This window comes from Gracilinanus agilis, chromosome 2 (assembly GCF_016433145.1).
Source record: "Gracilinanus agilis isolate LMUSP501 chromosome 2, AgileGrace, whole genome shotgun sequence".
Classification (NCBI taxonomy): domain Eukaryota; kingdom Metazoa; phylum Chordata; class Mammalia; order Didelphimorphia; family Didelphidae; genus Gracilinanus; species Gracilinanus agilis.
Window position 1 is genome coordinate 561,023,905 of NC_058131.1, and position 27,381 is coordinate 561,051,285.

Sequence of the window (27,381 nt, forward strand, 5' to 3'; positions counted from 1 at the left end):
CTTCCTTCCTTCCTTCCTTCCTTCCTTCCTTCCTTCCTTCCTTCCTTCCTTCCTTCCTTCCTTCCTTCCTTCCTTCCTTCCTTCCTCCTTCTCTCTTTCTCTCTCTCTCTCCCTCTCTTCCTTTCTTTCTCTCCCTCCCTCCCCTTCCTTTGTTTATTTGTTTCTGTCTCCCTTACCTTCTATCTTAATATCAGTTCTAAGACAGAAGAGTGGCAAGGGCTAGGCAATGAGGATAAAGTGACTTACCCCAGGGTCACACAACTAGGAAGTCTCTGAATTCAGATTTGAACCCAGGTCCTTCTGACTCCAGACCTGGCACTCTATCCACTGAGCCACCTAACTGCCCCCACTATGCTTTTTCATAAGTATCCATCCTTCAACATTCCTTTAGAGTCAGTTGGCTAGTTTAAGTGACAAGAGGCAGTGTGGCTTAATAGATAGAGACTTAGGTCTTGGATTTAGGAAGACCTGGGTACAAGTCCTTTTGATGTGTGTTAACCCCACGATCCTGGGCAAATCTCTTAACTGCTCATTGCCATGAGGTGGCTCTTTGACACTAAGTTTTGCAGAGGACTTGATCTGTTCAAAGGAAGTTGCTTTTGATGAAATCACAGGTCTGAGCAAACACCAGAACAACCCACACAAATGTGAGGGAGAGGTTCAGAAGGCAAAGGAGTGAATGATTTTCATGTTTAGAATAACAGTAATATCATAGAACGTTTGAGTTGTGGGAGAGATCTTACAGATGCTCCACTTATGTAGGCAAGAAAACGGAGTCCTAGAGAAATGAAGGAACTTGTTATGGTCTCTCAGGTGTTATTGCAAATAAACAATTACATTATGCTTCAATGTAAGCTTCCTGAGGGCAGCACCTATCACATTTTTGTCTTTGTATCCCCCTTAATTTGTACAGTATCTGGCACAGAGTAGGTACTTAATAAATATTTGTTGATCGATTAGTTGATGTAACTAATCTTTGTCATATAAGAGTGCCAAGACATTGTAGACTGCAAATTTGTTATAAAATAGTCAATTAAAGGAGTTATAGATTTAAGAAAATGAGGAGTTTGTGTCAAAGGTGTTGACTCTACTCTAGTGCTATTTCCTACAGTTTCCCTCCTATCTTTTCTGCCTTAACTTTAACTCAATGTCTTTCATGGAGAAATTTATCATTTCTCTTCCTAGAATAAATTACTAAAGAGTCCTAGAAACAAAAAAGTGCCATGAATCTTTTGGAGAATGTACTTGAACCCACTGACTATGAAAAAAGTAAGAGGAACTCTTCAAATTGTGCCTCTGATGCTTGCTACTTGTGTACCCTTGGGCAAGACGTTGTAGCCCTTCTCAGACTTAGTTCCTTCATTTGACATAAAGGGGATTGGACTAGACTCCCCCTGAGGTTGAATGTAAACATCTGAGGCTGGATTTAAACTCAGATCTTTCTGTCTCCTGGCCCAGCACTATCCTTCGTACCACCTACCTTCCTGGCAGACTTTAATCCCCTGATATGAAAGGGATCTGTGATTCTATCAACTCCAACTACTTTAAAGATATTTCTAGTTATCTCTGACCTTATTACAGCCCAGGGTAGGGTTTTCCTATAGGCCCCATAACCTTTTTGGGGGTTACATTCAATTCTTTTGAGTGAGGGCACAACTAGCAACAACTGCAGAAAATGGAATTCAATCTTGCTAATCCTGCTTTAGTGCAGCTGGATGCTATGGTGGATAGAGTGATCTTCCCAAGTTCAAATCTAGCCTTAGACCTTACTAACTGTGTGATCCTGGACAAGCTACTTAACCCTGTTTGTCTCCGTTTCTTTATCTGGAAAATGAGCTGGAGAAGGAAGTGGGACAGTATTCCAGTATTTTGCCAAGAAAACCCCAAATGGGGTCATAAAGAGTTAGACACGACTGAACGATAAATGCTGCATTGGGTGATTTTCTGACTTTCTGGATGCTGAAACCTACTTCCTTCTGACCGAAGGGACTTTCCTTGGCTTGACCCATTATCTTCTTGAGACTGATAACATCCCTCCTGCTTAGCAGAATCTCTGATCCTGTGTCATTGCTAACAACAACTTAGTATTCGGTCAGCACTAGAAAATATTTCTATGTGATGAACTTTTAATAAATAGAAGTATTCAAATTCCAAATGCCAGAATTGGATATGCTCTTATTTTTAGTTTTATTTTAAAATAGTAACATATTTTACTTAAAACATGAAGTTTACAGACATGCCAGATATATTACATGTACATAAGCATATTGCTATGTGTGAGTGTGTGTGTGTGTTTATCATAGAAAGCAGTAGAGGCAATTGGTGGAACATTGGATAGAACCCTGGCCCTGGAGTTAGGGAGATTAAATTCAAGTCCATCCCCGGACACTGATCCTGGGCAAGTCATCTGATGTCTGTTTGCCTCAGTTTTCTCAACTGTAAAATGGAGATAATAGTAGCACCTACCTCACAGGGCTGTTGTGAGGATCAAATGAGATATTTGTAAAGCACTTAGCATCATACCTGGTATTATTCCCTTCTCCTTTCCCTTTCCCTACTGCAAGTTCATTGTGTAAAGTTTATGTTATAGATGTTGTTTATATTGTTCTCTTAAAGCTGGATGTGTTTTCCTTTCAATTGTTATTAAATAAACTGTTGTTCTACACATTAATTGCTCTTTGGGCTCCAAATATGTCTTAGAAGGATTAGATATTGAAATTCTTCCTATGAAAGGGATCTTGAGGTTTAAGTTAGCTATGTCGCTTTGTCATCAGGAGACTTCTTGTAGGAAATGAATGCTGTTAAGACCACTTACAGTTCTTGTACAACTGTGGGGTAATGTGGTCCTTGATCAAACCATGGAAAATCCAAACTAGGACTAGCAGGGGTCATGGAGGAAAGGGGTGGCCTCAGCTTGGACTAAAAGCAATGATGACTCTTTGGTGAACACTAAACAAATACCCCTTTGCTTTGAGGTGGGCAGGTGGATGGGAGAAGATGACAGAGTAGTGGATAGAGTGCTGGAGTTGGTGTCAGGAAGACTTGGATTCAAATCCTACCTCAGATACTTAGTAGCAATAAATCCTGGGCAAGTCACTATTCCCCTCTAGGTTTCATTTTATTGATTTCAATGTTTTAGTTCCCTTCTAGTTCCAATAATGTGGGCTTAGAACTATTGGCAGCATTGTGGAAACATTATTCTCCAGGCATCATCTCTAGGAGCTGCCTCTTCTATACTCTCATCATTTCTTCTATCACTAATTTATTAAAGATAGTAGTTCTAGACATGGGAATATTTTGTATGATTAAAAATAGAGTAAAAAGGAAAACATATAGAAACACACGCATTCTTGTTCATTGGAAATATGCAGACCTCCTCTGAATCTGAATCAGTTTTGTCTCAAGAAATTTTGTATCTTAGAAAATTAAAAAAAAGACATTTCATATCTGCTATATTTGAATCTCAAGAAGTCTACATTTGCCCCCTGTGAAAGCAGAGATAGGAAAGCCTGACCCAAGCTTTTTTCCAGTTCTTCCTCTTAAGAGAATGAGGACAAGCAACCAATTTAAGTAACAAACCTTTTCTACATTTAGATAAAAATCACTGATTTTTCAGGCTAGCCTTTTCCAATATAGCCTGTGACCTGGATATGTCACAAGCTCAAGTGGCCAGTGATATTTGACTAAATGTCCTCATACGGAGGAAAGCACAATGTGGAACAGGGGAATTAAAAAACCTTTGCCATTTCTGCCTGATAGATTTATATTAATTGGTCACATCATTTTAAAAAACTTGACCAAATTCCTGGAAAATGACAGAACTTTCCATTAAAAAATTGAAGCCTTTCACTGAGGACTCCCTCTTCTCCCCTCCTTTTATCTCACATCACTCAATGTCTTCCAAAAATATCTCTTTCATCAACTTCATATCACAAAAAGTGGCTCTTCTTGCTAAAGCAAGAATATCTATAAACCCATAATCCCATTCCACACCATCTCCTCTTCTGCAGAAGATTATCCCATTCTCATCCCTACTCTTACTTATCTTCAGCCTGCCTTCTGGTTAGTTCCTTACTGCTTACAAATATCCCTGTGTCTCCTCCATTCTCAAAAAAACTTCGTGATCCAGCCACTCCTGCTAACTATGGTGGCTCCTCTCTCTTTCCAGACTAAACTTCTTGAGAAGGCTGTCTACAACTGATGACTCCACTTTCTCTCCTCTCACCCTTTAAACTGAGCAGTTTGGCTTCTAACCTCATCATTCAACTGAAACGTTCTCTCCAGAGTACAAATGATCTTTTAGTTGCTGAATTTATCAATCCATGTCCTTCTTGAATTTTTTTTGCTGCCTTTAGATTATTGATTCCCTCCCTTCCTCTTTGAGATTCTCTTCTCTCCAAGTTTTCTTGGCACTTTTCCCTACTGGTTCTCCTCCTATCTGTCTGATTCTTTTTAATCTCTTCTGCTAGATCTTCATCTAAGTTACACCATGAAGTATGGGTGTCCCCTAAGGCTCTGTCCTGTATTCTCTTTTCTTCCTATTCCTATTTTACTTGGTTATTTTAGCTTCCATATATTCAACTATCATCTCTATATAGACGATTCTTAAATTTATTTAATTCACCTGTATTCTCCTTCCTGACCTCAAATCTCACAGCCCCAACTATCTTTTGATAACTAGAGCTAGATGTCTAGTAGATATCTTAAACCTAATATGCCTAAAACCAAGGCTCTCTCCCAAACTGTTCCCTCTTCCCAATTACTGTGAAGGGTGCAATCATTCTCTCAGGCACTTGGGCTCCCAATCCTTCTCAATGCCTCCCTCTCACTTCCCTGCCTCCCTCCCCCATCAGTTGTCAAATCTTGTCATTTCTACCTTCATAATATCTCTTGTATATGCTCCATTTCTCTTCTGACACAACCACCACCCTGGCACAGCCCCTCATCATCTTATATGTAGACTGTTGCAAATAATAGCCTTCTGGTTGATCTTGTTCTCTCTAATCTATCTCTACTCCAATCCATCCCCCATTCAGCTATCAAATTGATCTTAACCTGAGATATCAATCCTCTCATTCCTTCTCTAGTCAATAAACTCCAGTAGTTTCCTATTGCCACCAGGATAAAAAACAAATCCTCTCTGTTTTAAAGCCCTTATAACCTGGCACCTTCCTGCTTGTCCAGTCTTCTTCTACTTGACTCCCTTCCATGCACCTTGCAATCCAGAGACATTGGCTCTCCTTGAACAAGTCATTTCGTTTCCAAATTCTAGGCATTTTTACTGACTGTCTCTCATGTCTGAAATTTTCTTCCTCCTGGGCTTCCTTCAGATCTCAACTAAAGTTTCCCCTTCTACAAGAAGTCTTTTCCAGTTCTCTTTAAATCTTCATGACTTCCCTTTTGAGACCATTTCCACTTTACCCTATATACATCCTGTTTGTACATAGTTGCTTATATTTTGTCTCCTCCATTAGTGATAAGTTTCTTGGGGGCAGGGACTTTTCCCTCTTTTTTTTTTTTTTTGAAACCCCAGCACTTAGCACGATGCTTAATAAATGACTTGACTAAAGGCTGCTTTGTGAGTCTTTTAAGGGAAAAAAAGAATGACTTATTTTTGATGAATTCATGCTGGGATATTTTGATCTCCTTTCCTATTATTGTAATTGTCATAAGTATTCAGTGTAAAAACTGCCTAAGCAGCATTGTAGAGTGTAAAGAGCGTGGGCTTGGGAATCAGAGGGCATGGGTTCAAAGGTGTTTCTGGTATATACTTCTCGTGTGACTTTGGGCAAGTCAAGTGGCTTTTTCCTCAACTTTAAAATGAGGAGATTAAAGTCGATGGCTTCTGAGATTACTTTTAGTTCTAAATTAAAGATATATATCATATCACTTTGACCCTTGTCACCTCTATCTATTTTATGATGTTTCCAGTATAAGCCCTTGAATTCCTGCAAATTGGGGGGAAATGCAATAGGACTGACAATTAATCCATATGCACCACCCCCATGTCATCAGGGAGGGTATGGAATGATGTCTTTGAAAGCTGTTTCTGTATTGGGAAATTGGAGGGTAATGGGGGAGAAGGCATTCACTATGAAAAAGGGGAGATTTGAGAAAAGGAAATGAATAAAAGTTAAGGTAAAGGGTAAAGTCACTTTTCCCATAAACCAAATCCTAATTAAGATCCTTCTGTACACTAAATTTGTGGTATCAACCATGAGGGCTGTACATTGATTCAGAAACCACATATTAATATTATCTATGCTGTGTTATATTTGTATTTAGTTAGTTAAATATTTCTCAAATACATTTTAATCTGGTTCAGGCTGCCTACTTGCCATGACTTGGATACCGCTTGAAACCAAAGTGTATTTTTTCTCAGAGTTGCAACCCCAGATAATTTCACTTGGAAAGAGACTTCTGCACAAGTCCCAAAATGAGTTCTTAATCTGGGGTCCATGGATCCTCCTAGGGGTAGGTTTCAGGGAGGCATGAACTTAGATGGGAAAAGATTACATCTTTATTTCAAATTTAATTCCCTTTGTAATCCAGTATATTTCATTTTTTGCTTTTAAAAATATTATTTTTAAGAAGGGGTCCCTAGGCTTTACTAGAATGCTAGTGGTGTTTGTGTCATAGAAAAGGTTAAGAAATTATGCATCTAGGTCCTGATCTCAAAGGCTTTGAAGTAGAAGAGTACCCTTTCCCATTATTCAGTAAGTTTTGTAGGTCTCATTGTAAGCAAAACATTCAAAAGTTGGAAACTAAAGGAATTCTATGCCCCCCCCCCCACATCTCAAAAAAGGTTAAAGACCTAGAGAAGGGATAAGGGGAAAAAAATGACCTACCTCTCCTCTATTTAAAGTGATCAAAAGGAATGCATTTGGGTGATCTCCATTTTCCTCTATCCTGTATTAGGTTCTCAGGTCTTTAAAATTTTGCAAAACCAGTATAAGTATCATCTTCTGTCACCCACATCTATTTTTAAGCTAGTCCAGTTTGAGGTTGAAAGTTGCTTTTTCATGTATGAATATCCCCTTTCCGTGATGATCATAAAAGTTGGTATGGGAGATCTTCCCATCAGTTCCATATGAGTACCAAAATGCTGCCTCCTTATCTCTATTAGGTTAAATCTGAATGTCAGGGAGTATTTAGGGGCTGAAAAAAATTCTCTGAAAAGGAATACAGGGACAGAAAAATTGTGATAGCATAGAAACAACTACCGTTTTCTTTCTTTCTTCCTTCCTTCCTCCCTTCCTTTCTTTGTTTCTTTGTTTCTTTCTCTTTCTTTCTTTCTTTCTTTCTTTCTTTCTTTCTTTCTTTCTTTCTTTCTTTCTTTCTTTCTTTCTTTCTTTCTTTCTTTCTTTCTTTCTTTCTTTCTTTTTTTTGTGGTTATATCTTCTATGTGGCTGTATCCAAGCCATAAAACCAATTTATACCTCTTTGTATCACTCTTCTACACCTAAGAATGATTTTTAGGTGCCCGAGAGGATTGGACTTATTATTTTATTGTGTTGCCCACTTTAAAAAGAAGTGAACATATCATGAGTTTAAAATAAAAGTCAAACAAAAGTAGATTATTTTACCTTGGAAGCCAGTTTCATCTTGAGCCCTTTAAATGGCATAATTCTATTACTGTACATTACTCGGAACTTAATAGAAAAAATTGATTAAAATATGAGCACTGTTCGTTGTATGTGCCCTGGCTGAATGCCACAAGACACATTAATTGAAAATGAATTTTCACAAACCCAATCAAGCATCATGAAGATGAAAAATGTACCTTTTTACCTCTTTCTTTCATTGATTTTTCATTTTCCTCTCTTAACTTCATTTAGCAATTTTTCAGTTTCATTTTATTCTTGCTTTAATTCATTCCATCCTTTACCTCTCAGTTGGGGTATTATAACTTTTTTTCCTCCTTGTTAAGCTACTTTCTTATAGTATATTACAGCAGGGCAAATTCTGATAACTTAATAGCTGACTTATTTCTCCCCATATGATTTATTTCAGAAAAAAAATGTTTAGTACTTACATTATTTTTTAAACTTGCATCCTGAGGTCATTTTTTATCCTGAGAATTCCATTTTTAATATTAAAAAGAAAACCTTATGGCATAATCATTTTAACAGAATTAAGGGCAGATACATAAATGAAACCTTTCCTGTGAGGAGACTGAAATATTGATTAGTCTCATATGCGGAGGTATCTTCAAGGAGTTTGAGTAAGGTTTGTGGGGTTCCAATATGGAGGACAAGGGAGGGTAGAGGACCACAAGAGAAACACAGCATGAGAAGGAAGTCAGCAGAAAGTAAAGCTCTTTATTGATGAGGGAATATAACAAGAAGGGGCAGTCAGGGAGGATGGAAACAGATCAGGTCCTTAAGGAGGTTGAGTAGAATAAGGTGCTCCAAACCAATAAAGCCAAGTGAGGTTTTATAGGGTTCTTATTTGGGTCCAGTGGGCACAAACATTGGAGGGGGGAAAGAGAACATGGACCTGATTCACAGATCAGGATTTGGGGACTGGAGCTGAGTCATGCTTGGGAATTGGGGGAATAGGAGTGAAACTCCTGGCCTAGAGTCAGGAAGACATGAGTTCAAATCCTTTTTAGACGCTTAGTAACTGTGTGATCCTGGGCAAGTCACTTAACATCTATTTTCTCAGTTTCCTCAAATATAAAATGGGGATAATAAGAGTAATTACCTTTTAGGGCTGTTGTGAGGATCGAATAAGATATTATTTATAAAACAAATGGCACATGCAATAGTCGCTATAGAAATGCTCATTCTATCTTTCCTTCCTCTCCACTCCAGCTAATTCAAGTTGAGACAAAACTGTTGTATTCTACATTGGGAGACCACACAGCCAAATTCACCACAAGCCAGTTTCCTTTTGTCATTACCAAGAAAACGGGTGCATTCTATGTCCTCATAATATAAAAACACTGATTAAATATTGCCCACAAACACAGCTGAGCACAAGATTAAAATGATTGTCAAGAAAAAAAACCAATATTCTCTATAGAGATCTTTAAAAATCTACCTCTGCCCTTTAAGCAGGAAGACTTAACTATTTTAAGGTGGGATGGGGGCAACCTTTCACCTCCCAGCATATTTTATTGGCTAGTTTTAGGATTTTATACTCCTTTGACATATAGGACTGTAAACTTCAAACATATTCAGGGCTTGGGATTTTTCTGATTTTGATTACTTATAATCTTTGCATTTTAAATATTTCTGCATCTGCCATTATAGGCAATTGGTATGGCTACAAGAAATCATAGGATTGCATATCCAGAGCTGGAAGGGACCTTAGAGGCTATATAATTCAACCTTCCCATTTTATAGAAGAGAAAATTGATGTTTACAAAGGTTAAATGGTTTTTACCAAGGTCACACTTAGTGGTGCCAGAATCTGGATTTGAACTCAAGTTCTTTGAATCAAAGCCAGAACTCTTTAATTTTGCTCCACTATAGAATTGATATTTACCAACAGGGATCTTGCAATAGGCAATAAAACCAAAGAAGCGTTATCTTTTATGTTTCCTGCTTTATGAAAAACCAGCTATCTATTGTTGAGGCTGAGCACTGTATTCATCATTCATTACTTCACCTGTGGCCAAAAAAAATGTCTCTTAAAATCCTATATAAAGTGTTACATAACACTTGATACTGTATGATCTTTTGTTTTCATAGGCTTAGGTATTTGAACTTAATTTCATTTATGCCAGAGAGCTGGATACCAATCATGACACTGAAATATAAAGTTACATCATGATCCAATACTATGAAGAGGGACCAAACAGAGGCAATGCCATTTATTAACTGCATGATCCTGAGAAAGTCACTTAAATTTCCTGGGACTCAGTTTCCTTATCTGTAAAATTTAGAGTTGGGTTAGGTGAACTCTGAAGTCTGTTTCAGCTCTAAAATTATGTTCAGAATTCTCAGATAACAAAAATCCTCTTCAGTCAATGGACTATCCTGTGAAACTAGAAGTTGACTCATCAGAACTTAGTAATGAAGCTACTTAAAACTTCTACTTTTAAAAACTTGTTAAATGGGTAGTTTAAAAATATTTTCTTCCTTTAGTGCGGTAAGCTTTTTAAAAAAAATTTTTTTTAAACCCTTAACTTCTGTGTATTGAGTTATAGGTGGGAGATTGGTAAGGGTAGGCAATGGGGGTCAAGTGACTTGCCCAGGGTCACACAGCTGGGAAGTGTCTGAGGCCGGATTTGAACCTAGGACCTCCTGTCTCTAGGTCTGGCTTTCAATCCACTGAGCCACCCAGCTGCCCCAAGTGCAGTAAGCTTTTAAAGAAACCCACTCAAATTAATTTTTGGAAACAGTGTGGACTATATATTATATTTCAAAATATAAAAGGGTCAAGGTACAATTTTAACATCTAAAAGAAATGTTATTATATTTAAATTCTACTAACTTTTGCTCATTTTTATTGGGGTTTCCCTTTGAGAAGACAGTTCCACTTTTATATAGATGAGGAAGTCACTCCATTCTGATAGGAAAAAAATGGGAGATAGAGAGTTTATGGAGAGAGTTCAGTGCCTTGCTCCTTTTGCCATGTTGGATGAGAGAAAGAAGACCCTGAGGAGAGGGGAACAGCTTTAGATCTTCACGGCTGATCAGAGGGCCAGATTAAGGCAGGTCCTTTAATTAACTAGAACAGGGTATAGCTGTTGGCAGGTATGCAGAAAATGCCTTGGTTTCCTGGAAAAGCAATTTTGGAAGCATGTACTATACCTACAAGGGGTCCAACTACAAGATAAATATTCAGATATGTTAGAAATGAACATTCTAATCAGAACTAGGAATAAGAGAGGCAAAGGCTGGGCAAACCTATGCTTTGTAACAGTTTAGCAGAGTGAGAAAGATATTAAGTTGTACATAGGTATTTTTTGCTTTAGAAACTTTCTCTCTCACACTTTGTTAAGAGTCATATTTTTTAGAAAAGTAATCCAAGAAAACCCAGGAAAAAAATATGGAAAACCCATAGTTCAAATCTCTTTCAGTTAACTCTTCTGAAACATAAACCTGATGGTTTGTATCAAGCTACCTATGACCACTTGGTGGCAGCTTAACCTAATTGGAGACTCCTTTCTGAATAAACCTGTTTAAATTTAAGTAGGAAACCTAAACTAATAAAAGCATAACTACAAACAGGCATGCTGCTAATATGTGCCCCAAATTATAATCACAGGATTCTTGAGGTTATAGATTCAGGAGATTTCTAGCACTTGAAGACTTCCTCAGAAATTCTATTCCAAATGAAATTAGCCACTGAAATGTAAGACAGACTTTCTAAGTACGGTCGCTTGTTAGCAGTCCAGTCATCGCAGGAAAGGTTAAGGAAGGCATGATCAGATTATACTTCTTGGGATAGATGTAATACAACTGGGTGCTTTTAAGAATACCAAAAACTAGTGAGCAGTTCTACTTCTGTTGGTTCCTCACCCCTCACCAGAAAATTGAGTATCCTTCTAACCTTACATTATTTTTTTTTGTCATTGTACCTCTACCCTTTACTCAAAATGTGTTGTGGCATGTTTTTTAAAAATTAAATTGAACGGAAATAGGTCTTGATCAATGACACATGCAAAACTCAGTGGAATTGTGCGTTGACTATGGGAGGAGATGGGAGGAAGGGAAGGATAGAATATGAATCCTGTAACCATGGAAAAATGCTCTAAACTAATTAATTAAATAAAAGATAGTACTCAAAAATTTAATTTAATTTAAAGATTTCTAGAACTTTTTATAAGAGGCATATAGATGTTGCAATGATTAGATCTCTGGCATTGGAGTAAAGAACATATGAGTTTAAGCCTTACCAAAGACGCTTACTAGTTGTGTGACCTTGGGGAAATCACTTAACTTTTATCTCAGTTTCTTCATCAATAAAATGGGGATAATAATAAAACCACCATACAGGTTTTTTGTGAGGATCAAGTGAGGCACCACACTATGGAAATGATATTTAAAAATGCAGCAAAATAAATTGGTAAAGGATGTTAGAGAATTGTAAAGTGCTACATAAATGCTATTATTGTTGGTTGTTTTTTTGGGGGGGAGGGAGACTCTCTAGGTGTCATAAAACCAGGATTGATGATCATTGCTTTAAACTCATATATCTTTCCCCTGTGTCTCAAGATGTTCCTACTTTCTATGAGTGTTTTTAAGGATAGTATATTAAAACAATCCATCATTTCCCAAATACTATGTGGTTTAGAGATTATGAAAAAACTTTGAAAGGAATTTAATAGTGAGAGACTATTAACTTGGGGTAGTAGAAGGAACATTAACCAGATATATGGCCTTCAGCAAGCCACTTTGTCTCTCTAGACCTCAGTTTCTTCATCTGTCAAATAAGAGGCTCAGATTGGATGTCCTCCAAGGTCTTTTCTAATGCTCAACTTGTTCAAACTTGAAGCATCTGGAATATATATACTAAAAACAAGGTCTATGACGAGGGAGTTGCCAAGGCACAGGCCCAAAGATATTGAAGTGAGCAAACATAACAATGCCACCCAATTTTCTAAGTCTATCTCATCTCATAGTAATAGCAGATAATAACTAAGATTTACATGCTGCCTTGAAGTTCCTAAATCACTTTGCATTTGACTTTCTGATCCTCATTCCGGCATACTTTAAGAAATACATACTTTAGATCAATACTAGCTGCCTCATACAGGTAATTTTTACTGTATAGTCTCATTGGAATCCTCCAGAGGGAGAAAGCAAATTAGGATGAACAAAATTCCTTTGGCACAAGAGAACAACAGATATTTGCAGAAAATCATGGACCTTTATCTTGAGAGTCTTCAAACCCCCACACTCTAAGAACTCATCTTTCTTTCCAGTATGATGCTATCTTCCATTTTCAATCCTCTAACCTTTCTTTCCTCCATCTGTATTCCTGGTCTACTAGATTTCCTTCTTTCATCAGTTCCCCAAGTCTACATTTAAAGCTAGATGGAGTAGCTGAGGAGAGCAGGACATTAATTGTCCCTAGTTAGCTTCCTAGCTCCTTGGGTAAATGTTCTGAAAACATATCTGTTGCCTATCTTAAGTTGAGAATTAGGGTTAGTACTTTGGTTACAGTAGAAGTGCAATGTATTCTAAATAAACTTTGACTTTGTCTTCTTCGTTAAGTTTACTCCTGATCATCTTGAAAGTTTTTTTCTGCTTAGAACTTTTTTCCATATTAGATAAAGGCATTGAAAATAAAATTGACTTTAAAAAAAATCCTTACCTTTTGTTTTGGAATCCAAACTAAGTATAGGTTCTAAGGCCAAAAACAAAAACAAAAACAAACAAAAAAAACCCAATAAGGGCTGGGCAACTGTGTTTAGTGAATTGCCTATACAAGAAGTATCTGAGGCCAGATTTGAACTCAGGATCTCCTATCTCCTATCATTATCTACTGATCCACTAGCTGCCCCAACAAACTGACCTTTAAAAACAAATATAAAATGCTTAGGGGCAAGATAATAACGCTTTGAAATAAAATTGTGTTCAACAAAAGATGATAAAAGAAAAATAACATTGGGACAAAAAACCCGATATCTGAACTATATAAAGGATCTGTTAATGTACAAAGTAACTTTCAGATCAAAGGATATGAAGTTTTCAAAAGAGAACTACAAATCATTAATAATCACTTTAAAAATGCTAAATAATGCTCAAATAAATCCAATTTAAAACAAATTAGAGGCACTACCTTATACTCACCAAACTGACAAAAATCATTAAAAGCATTTAAAGGCATTGCTGGTTAGGCTATTGAAAAACAAGTACAATTATTTATTGCTGGCAGAAGAGCAAACTGATAGCATTCTTTTGAAGTGCAATCTGGCAGTCTTCATTATAGAGTACTCAATAATTCCATGTCTGGCAGTATACCCTCAAAGAATTATCAAAGTAAAAAAAAAAAGGAGTTGTTAAATTTTTTTGTAGCAACATTATCAAGAATTGCAAAGAATATAACTTAAACGTCCAACAATTGGGAAATGGTTAAATACGTTGTGGTACATTAACGTAATGGATTTCTGCAATGCAATTAAGATAAAGTATGAGTAGTATTTTTTAAAAGCTAGAAGCTGCTTTATGAAATGAAGCGAATTTTTTTTTAAAGCAGAACCCAAAGAACAAAGAACATGCTGACCGACCATAAGAAAGGACACGTTAAATAGGAATTAGAGGGTAAATAAAAATCCTGATTGAGAATTGAGAGAGAATAATGGAAAAGTAATATCTTATCAATTGAAATTACTTTATTTAAATGTAAATAGTTAGAAAGTCACCTTGATTTATTATATTAATGTTTAATATTATTTATGGCAAATCATAAAAATAAAATTAGAACTCTTAGAGGTTGATCTTAGAGATATTTCTTTGCATCCCAGGATCACAGAGCACCTATCACAAGTTTACAGATTTAGAAAGTGATTAATAAATATTTAATGAAATTTTTCCCAAGAATATTAAATGAACTTTCAATAGAACTTGTAAAAACAATGTCTTATGAAGGAAGGAATAAATAAGAAAGATAATATCAAAGAACAAGATTTTTTTAATTGGGTAATTTAAAAAAATGGAAGTACTCAAGTTTACGTGTGATCTTAAAGTTGATATTTCTTTTTGAATGCTACTGATAACTACTTAAAAGTTGGTAGGTTCAATAAAGCAAAAAACATTTACTGAGCATTCGTACCATTGTTGGCAGAGAGATTATCAATCATATTCTTTGAGAAATTCATCAAACTACATGCTAAGAGACTATAAGCAAAGAAATCTACAATGTACCTATTATTTTGGACCCTATAGTTGGGCTGGGGGAGAAAAGACTTCCACCAAACACATTAGAATGGATTGACAAGTAGGTTATCAAATATTAAATAACGCTGTCTGGGGAAGGAAGTATAAATGGGAGCCAGAATCTACAGGGAATACTCTGTGCAAGAGGGGACAGGAAAGACATTAGCTGCCTTTAAAGGATGAGATTTAGGGAGCTGAAGAGATATGCAGGGAATTTTGGGTACTATCAAGCTAACCACAGAATTGGGAATATTCCACAGCCAGCTTAATTCTCATCAGATTTCTGCATAAACAATCCTCATAATGTATCCATGAAGACTTAGTCAGACCAATTTGCTAGATTTTCATCTTCTTACCAAATGTATAGACTCTTTGGAGCAGCTTGGTAACATGGTGGATAGAGTGCTGAGCCTGAAGTCAGGAAATTCTGTGTTCAAAATCTGCCTCAGAAACTTACTGGTTGTTTTGATTCTGGGAAAGTCACTTTATCTCTGTGTGCTTCAGTTTCTTCAACTGTAAAATGTGTCTAATAACAGCACCCTCCTTCCAGTGTTGTTGTTAGGTTCTAGTGAGATAGTATTTGTAAAGTGTCAAGCAGGGTGCCTGACATATAGTAGGTATTATTATGATATACTATTATTATTATAGTATTATATTATTATTCAATAAAAAAGAATTAGGTGGGGTTCTCAATCAGTTTTTACATACCTGACTTCTTGTATCTTCTCTGATTAATCATTTGGCACTATTTTTGTTTCTTCATAGGTTGAATCATTAAAGAAAAAAGTGCAACAGAAACAACTATTTATCCTGCAGCTTTTAGAAAAAATCTCCTTCTTGGAGGGCGAGGTAAGAATCTCTGATTATTTAGGTGAAGTTCTGTATCCTATTTTTGTTACCAGAGTACTAAAATTAATTTTAAAATAAATGAAGACTTTTTAGACTCAAAAAATAGATGGAAAATTAATCTCCAATGATCAAAAAGATGAGGTTCTGATCATCGATCCTTTGTCAAAATGATGTTATATATTTGTGATCCTGCCAGCAATGAATGAATGTAATTACTTCTCCCCAACCCAGCTGGGAGATGTATGCATTTCTTCTATATGAACTTTCTAAAGAAGTTGGTTATATTCTGAATAAGTATGATAGTGAATTACACGTCATTTGGTTTCAGCTAAAATTTGAAAATAGTAAATATATTTCCTTTCCTGAATTTACAAATGACCTTATTTTGACCAGAGGAAATATAGAATCCGAGACTAGGAAGGAACCCTAAGAGTTCATATGGGCTAAATTATCAATAGGAGAAGCAAAAAACCTATTGTTCTAGATGTTCTTTGCATTAATCAACATATACTTTATTTTTAAATTTTATTGATATCTTTGTTCCTACAACACTTTCATTTCTGAATGTGGCCTTCTCCTCCCTTCTACCCAGCAAACCATCCTGTATATCAAAGATTTAAAAAAGAAGTGGGGGAAAAACCAACCAACACATTTACTCTGAAGGATAATACTGTATCTTCCTCAAGATCTTGGCATAAAACTCCCCTTTCCTGCTCTGACTTAGGGATTTAAACACTATCAGAGACTCCAGGTTTTTTATTTTGCAGATAAGGAAACTGAAGAATCTAAATAACTTGTCCAAGATAACAATGCATAGTATGAGTGCCAAGCCAGGATTTACACTCCAAATCCAAATCTCTTTCCACTTGACCATGCTGCCTCTCGCCCTTCCTAATTTCTAATTATCTGTTTAGTGCTCTGTTCCTTGTTCCAATTCTCCCAATGTGGATTAATTTTAGATAAAATTTTAGACAAAGCTTCCTTTTGAAACTGTTTAGAAACCCCTCTTTCTCACCATCCTTTTCATTTTTCTCTTTACTACTTCCATTTTGCCAACTGAAAAACTACTAGCCTTTCTATTATATTAGACAAATATGTTGTTCTTTGGACATTTACCATCTCCTCTCCTTAATCAAAGCTTATGTTAGCCTCAAAAACCTACTATCTCTAGGGTGGCAGCTAATTATTGGATAGATTACTCCACGGTAGAGTTTTTAATGAAGAACAAATCTACAAATGTCTCAGCAATTCCTAGAAGCAATACAGCGTAGTAGAAAGATAGTGGACTTGGAATCCAAGGACCCAGACTCAAGTCCCAGCTCCATTATTAGCCATGTGACTTTGGGCAAATCACTTAATCTCATTGAGCCTCAGTTTTCTCATCTGTAAAATGGGGGAAATAATATTTGCATAACTTTCCTAATAGGGTTGTTGTGAGGAAAGTGCTTCATTATTATTGACATGAAATCCAAATTTCTTAGAAAATATTGTCAGTGTATTTTATTTTATTTTATTTTATTTTATTTTATTTTATTTTATTTTATTTTATTTTATTTTATTTTATCTTATCTTATTTTATCTTATCTTATCTTATCTTATCTTATTTTATCTTATCTTATCTTATCTTATCTTATCTTATTTTATTTTATTTTATTTTATTTTTAATTAAAAACCCTTACCTTCCATTTTGGAGTCAATACTGTGTATTGGCTCCAAGGCAGAGGAGTGGTAAGGGCTAGACAATAGGGATCAAGTGACTTGCCCAGGGTCACCTAGCTGGGAAGTGTTGGAGGCCAGATTTGATCCTAGGACCTCCCATCTCTAGGCTTGGCTCTCAATCCACTGAGCTACCCAGCTGCCCCTGTAAGTCTATTTTAAATGCCCTTTTTTTTGATAAATGTAGTTAATTTGAATTTAAATTGAATACTCAATGTACGGAAGACAAATGTTCCATTTTTTAGTGCATTTATCATATATTACATGCCTCTCACCCTGCAAGATAAAATATAATATTCTCTATATGATGCTTCATGATGCCTTTGTAGCCGAGTTGGTATCTTCAAGTCAGTGCCTTAAAACTACAATCTCTCAGCATTTGTATGTCCATTGTACAAATCTAGTAACTGCAATTTAACTTGAATATTATTCCAAGAGTCTGAGTTCTAGAAACATTGGACGAAGCCACTGGCTGATGCTATCTTGAGTCTGGGCTGAAGGGCCCAAATGTACTATTTTGATTCTTATGTTCTGGTTTTTAAAAACTCTCAAAATTCTCATTTATGTTCTTAGATTGTTTATTTACCAAATAAAGAATAACCTGTATTTCTTTCTTCATCTGAAAAATGGAGATTGCAACGCAAAGTTAGGTAGTTCCTTTCTTTATTGAGTTATAACAAAATAAAAGCTCTCATTTATATAGCGAATAGTTTCCAAACTTTTTAAGTACAAACTTTTTAAGTCTTTGTACATTTGTACTAAAATATTATTTTCATTTTAAAGAGAAAGTTGGGACACAAAGTGGTTAAATGACATTTCACAGTCCAGTAAATGTCATTGTAAGAATGGGACTCGGCTTCTCTTCCCTCTTCTCTTTTTTTAATCCAAATATTCCCAGAACAATTAATTTATCTGTGATGTGGTCACACCAATGCTCAGGGTGCTCAGGGTGAGAACTTTACTTTCAAAGGTTGGGGGAAGCTGCTGGTTTCTACGTCCCTTGCCCCATGCTCTTCACTGAGCCAGAAAAGATGAAAGGGAAGGGGGGAGAGGTTGACCAGGGCTCACTGCTCCCCAAGACGTGGTGGAAGGACATATGTACAATTGCCCCAATCCAAGAAAGGGCCATGTTTAGATTATGTGCCACACTCCAAAGCCCTTTATTGCTCTTGAACACAAAATAAATGATGATAGCTTTGGGACAAGGCTTCTAGATGTAGCATATCAAGCCACTGCATGGCCACAGGTACACTGTATAGATAGAAGATGGTGGTATTGAAAGTCAGACAAGTACAGGAGCCGACTTCACAAATGTAGATGACAGTTTATGTGAACAACAGCTGTAATCATTTGTAAATAATTCATTTAGATAGTGTTTCACGGTTTACCACATACTTCCCTTAGACACTTACTAACTGTGTGATCCTAGACAAGTTACTTTATTTGGCTCAGTTTCTTCCTCTGAAAATCAGAGATAATAATAACACCTACCTTGCTGAGTTGTGGGGATAAATGAGATAATAATTATAAAGGGCTTAATGCAGTGCCTAGTACATAAGCACTATGTAAATGTTATATAATTATTATATATGACCATATAATGATTATATAATGAGAGAATGATTAAAGCTTTATATAACGTTATATATGACATATATAACATTAGTTATATAATCATTACAATATACTATAATAATACCATTATTATCATTATAACTATTTCAAATTCTATCTTTCCCATTTTACGTAAGAAGAAACTCAGATTCAATCAATCAATCAATTGGCATCTACTAAGCAACCTTACTGATTGGTGCTGGAAATACAAATAGGAGAGTAAGACAATGAATGTCTTCAATTGTGGTAAAGTGGAATGAGAATTGGATTAAGAATCAGAGGACCTGGGTTCAAATTCTGGCACTTCTACTTCCTACCTTTGTGACCTTGGGCAAGTCCTTCCTATTGTATGAAATGAGAAGGTTGGACTGGGCAGCCTCCAGTGTCTCTTCAACTTCAAATCTATGTCACTGTGAACCTAGGAAATGTCTCATCCTGTGGTCTCAAAAGCAAATGTCAGATCTGAGACTTAGAACTGAGTCTTCTGATTTCAAGTTCAGTGGCCATTCTCATTCATGTATTATCCTAGGATCAAATGACATTGGGCTATTCATTATCCATTCATAGCATATAAATTGGGACAAAATCTTTCAACTTAGTAAGGAAAGTTCCTAGATGTGATGGCCGGGTACTTTCAGCTTGTCCATTTGTAAATGAACTGATTTAGAAGTGGATGTTAAAGGGCAGCAGAAATCCCTGTTATTTTGTCTCCTTGTGAATGGTAAAGTCCAGATGTATCTGGAAAAGATGTGTGTGTGTGTGTGTGTGTGTGTGTGTGTGTGTACGTACATGTGTGTTAATGTCTGTGTCTCTTTGGCTAGTGTCCAGTATTATTCTCCCATACAGTGTACATTAGGTGACTGGTTTCAGAGTCCATAGATCTGTCATGACCTGTCTGCTAAGAGGGCATCTGGAATGTGTTCTCTCCCTCTACACCATTTCCCATTTATCGGGAAGGATGCCGTCTTTTACATCCTGAAGAACATAGATTTATACAAAGGCTGTGCTAAGACTCAGCTGAATAACTCAAACCTAAGTCTATTGCCTTCCATGGCCCCTGGAACTCAGATTTCCCATGCTTCGCTGTGTGACATTTCTCAGTCGTCCTCCACCGCTAGGACAACTTTTCCACGTCAACTTATTGAAAAGCAAAAATGAATGTGCTAATTGCATGACAACACTTCCCTAATTTAAACATTGTCATCTGTCTCGTAGATGGAAAAATCAAAGACTTAGTGTATTTCATGTAAAGTCCATCAAGACAGAAACAATTAACATTCTGGAAAGCTTCCCCCTGCCTCCCCCACACCATGCCAGGGGCCAAGCTTTATATGCCCTTGAAAATAGAAAAATGAACATGTTTATGAGGTGAAAACAGAGAATGAGCACAAGTTGTCCACTATCCAATGGTGGAGGAGTGAGGTAGGGATATGCTTTGCTAAAAACATTTTTTCCCTTCAATGCAGAATAATGAACTACAAAGTAGATTGGACTATTTAATGGAAACACAGCCCAAGACGGAAGTGGAAACCAGAGAAATTGGAGTAGGTTGTGATCTACCACTGAGGTATTTATGAATTTCTTGTTTTCCTAAAAAGCTTTCCTCAGCGAGTAAAACCAAACAATCCCACCCTCCCTTCCCCATTTCTACCTCAAGGGCAGTTAGGTGGTTCAGTGGATAGAGCGCTCCTCCTGGTGTCAGGAAGACTTATCTCCCTGAGTTCAAATAGGGCCTCTGACACCTACTAGCTGTGTGATCCTGGGCCAGTTGATTAACTCTGTTTGCCCAAGTTTCCTCATCTGGAAAACAAGCTGGAGAAAGAAATGGCAAACTACTCCAGTAGAGGATCTGGGCTGAAATCTTACCTCTGATGCTTACTACCATTTGATTGTGGTCCATCCAATTTCATTAGTCCTCAGTTTCTTCATCGGTCTAGAGGACCTCTGAACTCCTGTGTTCCATGTATCCATGCTTCTATGATCCAATCATCTTTCCTTTCTATCCCCACTGAACCCCATTCCCTCCCTTCCACCCAATCAGCAAGATCAGTAAATAAGTCTTTGTAGAGTTTTTGACAAAAAAACAAACTTATAATTTTTGCTACTTGAGACAGATGAGGAATTGTGACTGAGTGGTTGTTCCTACCAGGGTTTATTTCTTTCTGTGAACACTTTTCATGGGAACTATCACAGGAGCACTGATAGATCTTTGTGTCAACAGAGGCATGGGACAGGAGATGGATGGAAGATGTTGGTGAAAATGTTTTAACAACCACTTCTTATTCTAGAGGGGGAAATTTAGTCCATTTCAGGACAGGGCATCTGATCACTTTTTTTAAAAATCCTTATCTTATGTATTAAAAGTGATATTAAGTATTGAGTCTAAGGCAGAAAAGCAGTAAAGACCAAGCAATTGGGGCTAAGTGACTTCCTCAGGGTCACTAGGAAGTGAGTCCAGATTTGAACCCAGGTCCTCCTGACTACAGCCCTGGTGCTCTATCCACTAGTTGCTCCATATGATTACTTTTTATCAGATATTCATAACACTTTTGAGTTAAGTAATCGATGAGACCATTAAATGATCCAATTCAAACATTATGATAGGTCTTAAGAGCCACAGGTTTAGAGCTGAAAGGGATCTTAGGACCTATCTAGTTTCTCCCTCTCATTTTACTGACAAAGTGAGGCTTAGAGACATGAAGTAACTTGAGCAGTCAGTGTAAAAGGCAGTATTTGAACCTGTGTCTTCTTGACTCTAAATTCAGACCTCCATCCTTTATAGCATAATGTGAACTCTGTTGTAGTTGATTCCTCTTTCTTAGGACTGAGTATTGTAGGCTGCCAAATCACTGATCTGCTCTAGCGGGCTCAAGAGTGACCTGCAAAAAGTTGACAAGTTTGTGTTTTCAGACATAGGTGTGTCCTCTTGCTGTGGAATGGGGGTGGCATGGAGGGATCTGTAAATCAATTAGCCAGCCTTTTTAGAGTCCATCAGTCAATAAGTATGAAGTAGATGGGTGGCACAGTAGATAGAACACCAGCCCTGGAGTCAGGAAGATCTGGCCTCAGACACTTTTTAGTTGTGTGACCCTGAGCGAGTCACTTAACCCTGCTTATCTCAGTTTCCTCATCTGGAAAATGAACCAGAGAAGGAAATGGCAAACCATTCCAGTATCTTTGTTAAGCAAACCCCAAATATGGTCATGAAGAATCAGACATTACCGAACAACAATAAAAGGGTGTCCCTCCCCACAAAGATTTTATATTTCAAAGACAATTCAATAATTATTAAGTGCCAGTCAGTATCAGACCCTGGACACAAAGACAGAATATAAACAAATTGCCATCCACATATGTAGATATTTAGCACAAAGTATATAGAATGTGCTTATAAATGTTATCAAGTATATCAAATAAGATCATATACAGTTAGATGCTTTTAATCCTTAAAGCATTGTATATGTATTAGCAATTCTTATATATCATTACAATTTTTAGAAAAATCCTTTCAAGAGGGAGAATTTGATCTGAGAGAAGCTGACCATTTTATCTTGCCCCATTTATACTTTATGGGATACACGAATTACCATTTAAAATGCCCATTCGAGGCTTATTCCATACATTCAATCAGAATTTCATCTGATCTACATAAAGCCTTTGCTTTACAGGCATCTCATCTTATTTCCATTTTTTCTAGCCTCATTTTTTTTCTTGCTTGTTTCTCCAGCATCGTATTGACTATTTTTTCTTTTTCGTTTATCCTCCCTGATTTCTGATTATGCTTCTTTCAGCTAGCCACTTGTGTGTCTCAAGGAATTCACTAGGCCTGGCACCCAGAGTCCTTTTTGACAACCTTGTTTGCACTGCTTGTTTCCTTGCGAAACGTAGGGTTTTTTATTATCCTCACATAATTAAAAGGAAATATAAACAGAGCTTGAGTCTGTGCATCATGAATATGTAGTACCAAGTGCACAATAAAAGTTTGTCAGAAAATGAGGAGTCACCATGGGCAAGGCTGTTTTTGAAATCCAAATCTTGGCCACTTTCCTTTCCCCCCCCTTTTTTTCTTTTTTTTTTTTCTTTTTTCCAAGTACCCAAGTGGCTTAGTCTGCACTAATTGACTGCCTAATAAATCCTGTTTGGCTAAGAGGAATACAAAACTATGCCTGAAGCCAATAAATTGTTTGTTTTTAAATTCCCACACTTGAACTTAAAGCAAAATCAGCTTTTCAATTTGTGTGCCAAAGTTTAGCCCGAAGCTAACTTTTATGGCTAAGTTATGGAACCACAAATCGGTTTTCATAATGGAAGTGCTGACAGACCCATAACTTATGTCGGTAGTGAACCTGGAAGCCACTTTATTATCTAAAAGCAGCTTTTACATAAGTTTCATAGTCAGTTTCCCCCCAGCTACATCAGAGTGACCTAACTCCCTTGGTCATTCAGTGGTAGATGTTGAAAGCGTGTACAGTGAGCTACATTTTTTAATTTCCTAAAATTTTATATTCTTCTGGATTTTTAATATGACTTAAGGATGTCAGGTGATAGGTCCCAAGTTGTACTCTACATTCTAGTGTGTTTTGTGGTTAATATTCTGGCTCCAGACTAACTTGTGTCAGAGAATATTTTATAGTTGATTTTTTTTTGAAATCATCTCACTGGATTCATTTTTGTTGTTATTAAAATTGTCACATGTTAAAGGCAGATTTTTTAGGGAATGTTTTTGTTTCCCACCAGAAACTAATAAGTAAAATAAAAGTGAACTTAATTTTAGAGAGATGTTTATTGTGCTGATCAGAATATACCCTATAGCCATAGAGGAAATGATACAAAGGATAGATTTAAGACTGAAAGGGGCACGAGATGTCAGTGCTTCTACTTTATGGATAGGAAAATTGAGGCCCATGTATCTTAAGTGTTGTTCCTGATGTCAAACAGGTAATAATGGGCTTTGAAAAGGAAAAATGCATTAATATGTATTGAAAACTAATAGTGATCACAGACTTTTGCAAGCCATATTTGGAGAAATAATTCTATCTTTAATTTGGACTAACATAGTATGTGTTTTTAAAAAATTGAACAAACCAGGCTTTATCTTCCTTGATTTTTCTGCATTTGACAACATGCACATTTGACAGCTCTGGCCTTTTCAAAAACTCTATTTTCTTCTCTTTTCTGACGTTAAACACCATGCTCTTCTATCTCCTTTGCTGGCTACTCTCTTTCCTCCTTGCTCCAAATGTTTTGGCATTTCAGAAAGTTCTTTCCTCAGCTCTCTTCTATTTCCTCTCTCATACTTCTCCTTCAGTAGTCTTACTAACTAATAGATTCAACCATCACTTCTATGGGTATTATTTCTACACCTCTATCTCCAGTACTAGTCCCTCTCCTGGGCTCTTACCCCAAATTTCAGCTGCCTGCTGGTCTTTTATACCTAGGTGATCTGTCAACACCTCAAACTCAGTGCATCTAAAACTGAGGTAATCACAATTGATTGTAATTGATTCTGCCATTATACTCTTTTTCCCTCTGATAATCTTTTTGGTCACCCTCAGATTAATTTTCTAAAATCATTACTTAAATCATAATTTTCTTAAATCTTGTCATTTCTTTGTTCATAAACCTTCAAGGGGGTCCTCCTTACTTAGAAAATAAAATTCAACCTTCTTAGCATGGCATTCAGACCATCCACAATTTGATCTTAGAGTACATTTCTGAAATGATTTTTAACCAGTCTATTGTATATGTCTAGTCATTTTCAGTTGCATCCAACTCTTTGTGACCCCATTTGGAGTTTTCTTGGCAAAAATACTGGAGTTGTTTGCCATTTTCCTCTTCAACTCATTTGACAGAAAAGGAAACTGAGGGAAATAGAGTTAATTGACTTGTCCAGGGTGACACTACTAGTAAGTGTCTGAGGCCAGATTTGAACTCAAGAAGATGAATCTACCTGACTTCAGGCTCAACACTCCCTCTACTGCTTCATCCAGGTGTCCCATCCCCTACTTGAATCTTGTGTTCTACTCAGAATGATATTTTGTCATTTCTTTTTTTTTTTAAACCCTTGTACTTCGGTGTATTGTCTCATAGGTGGAAGATTGGTAAGGGTGGGCAATGGGGGTCAAGTGACTTGCCCAGGGTCACACAGCTGGGAAGTGGCTGAGGCCGGGTTTGAAGGGGAACGTGTTCCAGCTTCTCAAGTACCTTTCTATCTCATAGTGTGGAAGGATGGATAGATGAAAGGAAGAATGGAAAGATTAAAGCCATCAGAGGCCATATAACTCAAAATTTTTACTTATTCATTTATCTGGAAACAGAATTGAACATCCTTGAATTTAATCTCCATTCTTCCAGAAAAGTGAGGAACTAGATTTAGACAGTCCAGATAATCCTCCCTCCTTATCTTCTCTCCCCACCAGGGAAGCCAGGTTCATGGGGTGGGGCGGGGGGGGGGGGAGCAGGAGGGAAGGGGGAATGATGTTTATTAAGGCACTACTAATTGGAAACCAGCATGTCATCAGGGAAAAAGTAACTTCATCTATTTTCAGGAGCAAAATGACAACCTAGCTTCTAGTCAAAATGCTACACGTTTATTTACTGATCCTGCTTTTTTTGTGTGGTGGGGTGTTGTGTGGAGGATGTTGAAAGCTGAAGGCAAGAGATATGAAAAATAATAGATTAAAAGTACAAAACTATATTGTATAATATGTCTAAAATTCTACCCTAAAGCAAGCTATTCATGAAACCCATTTTTCTCTCATTTTCAACTCAAAAGGGGGGAAAAACACATTGAAAATGAGATAAAGCAAAATTACAAAAAAGCCTTTATTCTGGAAAGGCAGCTTTGTGAAACCTCATTATGAAGCTAGCTATTTCCTTATCTTATGACCTTTAGGATACTGTTCCTTGAACACATGGACTGATGGGGATATTGTTGGGGATGAAGGCACTATGATAACTAGCTCAACTATCAATAATATGGAATTAGGTCTTAATCAATGATACATGTAAAACCCAGCGGAATTGTGTGTCGGCTCAGAGGGGTTGGGGAGTTTGGGGAGAGGGAAAGAACATGAAACATGTAACTATGGGAAAATATTCAAAATTAAAAAAAATATAATTTAAAAAAGGATACTGTTCCTTGAGATGGTCTTTGTTATATGTATTTTCACTACTGTAAGCATTAAAACACATTAATGAGTCACTAAATTTTGAGGAGAATGCCCTTTCTATGGAAATTGAATCAGTGTGAACTCCTCAAGGGTACCAGGAGGTTGGCTTTGATTTCCCTAACTTGCTTTTTCTCATTTTTTTAGTCAAACGAGTAGGACCCGAGAAATTATAAGACCTGCAAGGACCTATGCACCATACACACGAGTAATGGAATTTACTATGAAGAAAGCTATAACTGAAGCAGACAAATAAGTCCATTCATTGCAGAGGAATAAATGCACTGGGCCTGCAGCATAGAATCTGGATGTTACTTCCTCAATACACATTTGCATCAATGAGAATTAGAATTCCTACAAAGTTAGCTTTCCTTTGGGGAAACCTGGAGATGGCGGTTGGGAGAGATAAGGACGGGGGAAGAAGCTTGAAGTGCAATATGTCATATTTCAAACACTAAACCCAAATATCCTTATGTGCAGTGTTTTCTGTGACTTTCTATGGACCCACTGAGATTTTTTTTGGTGGGATTCACTTACAATCTGTCATTTTATTAGATTTGGGTTACTAATAGAGGAAAGGGGCATTAATTAAAAAGTGATTTGTGTTTTTTTTTTCATGCCAGGATCACTTGTTACATATACTATGAAGGTTTTGTTACCCATAAAGTATTAGAAGTTAATATTTTTCTTTGGCACAGAGACATTTTGTCTATGAAAAGGACTGTCGGACACACTTTCAAACTCTAAAGTGGAAATGAAGACTTCTTGGCTGTCAGATGCTGGTGACTGTTGAGCACAGATGTCTGTCTGCTGAAGGCTCTGTGTTTCAAATGAGCTCCAGTGAAGAATGATTCTAATACCTGGGCAGGCATCTTAAAGTGGTATCCTGGAGTTCTAAAGCCCATTGCTAATCATTTGTGCCTTGCATCTTTACTGGGCCGACAGAAATCACCATATTTATTTCTGCCTATGAGCATTTTTCTTTCTCATTTCAACCGAAGATAATTTTGTATGTTAAAATTTTACTAATTTAATTTTTCAATAACAATTGATGTTTTTTTCTTAAATGAATATTTTATTCAAGCATATAGTACCTTGGTATTATAACCCCTGATGCATTTATTTAATAAATACTATATATTTTGTTCTATTAATTGGTCCTTAGTGCTTCATTTGTGTCCATGTTAAAAGGGTGG

General features: G+C 36.7%; 1 protein-coding gene across 1 annotated transcript in view; it reads left to right on the forward strand.

The window, feature by feature from the left end:
* Nucleotides 1–27,159, forward strand: part of LOC123238017 (myocardial zonula adherens protein) — a 118,001-nt gene extending 90,842 nt beyond the window's left edge. Inside the window, exons 11-13 of the mRNA XM_044665302.1 lie at nucleotides 15,603–15,686; nucleotides 20,483–20,583; nucleotides 26,333–27,159. Of these exons, the coding sequence (XP_044521237.1) occupies nucleotides 15,603–15,686; nucleotides 20,483–20,583; nucleotides 26,333–26,441 (294 nt within the window). The 3' untranslated portion in view covers nucleotides 26,442–27,159. The remainder of the gene's footprint in view (nucleotides 1–15,602; nucleotides 15,687–20,482; nucleotides 20,584–26,332) is intronic.
* Nucleotides 27,160–27,381: the final 222 nt, after the last annotated feature.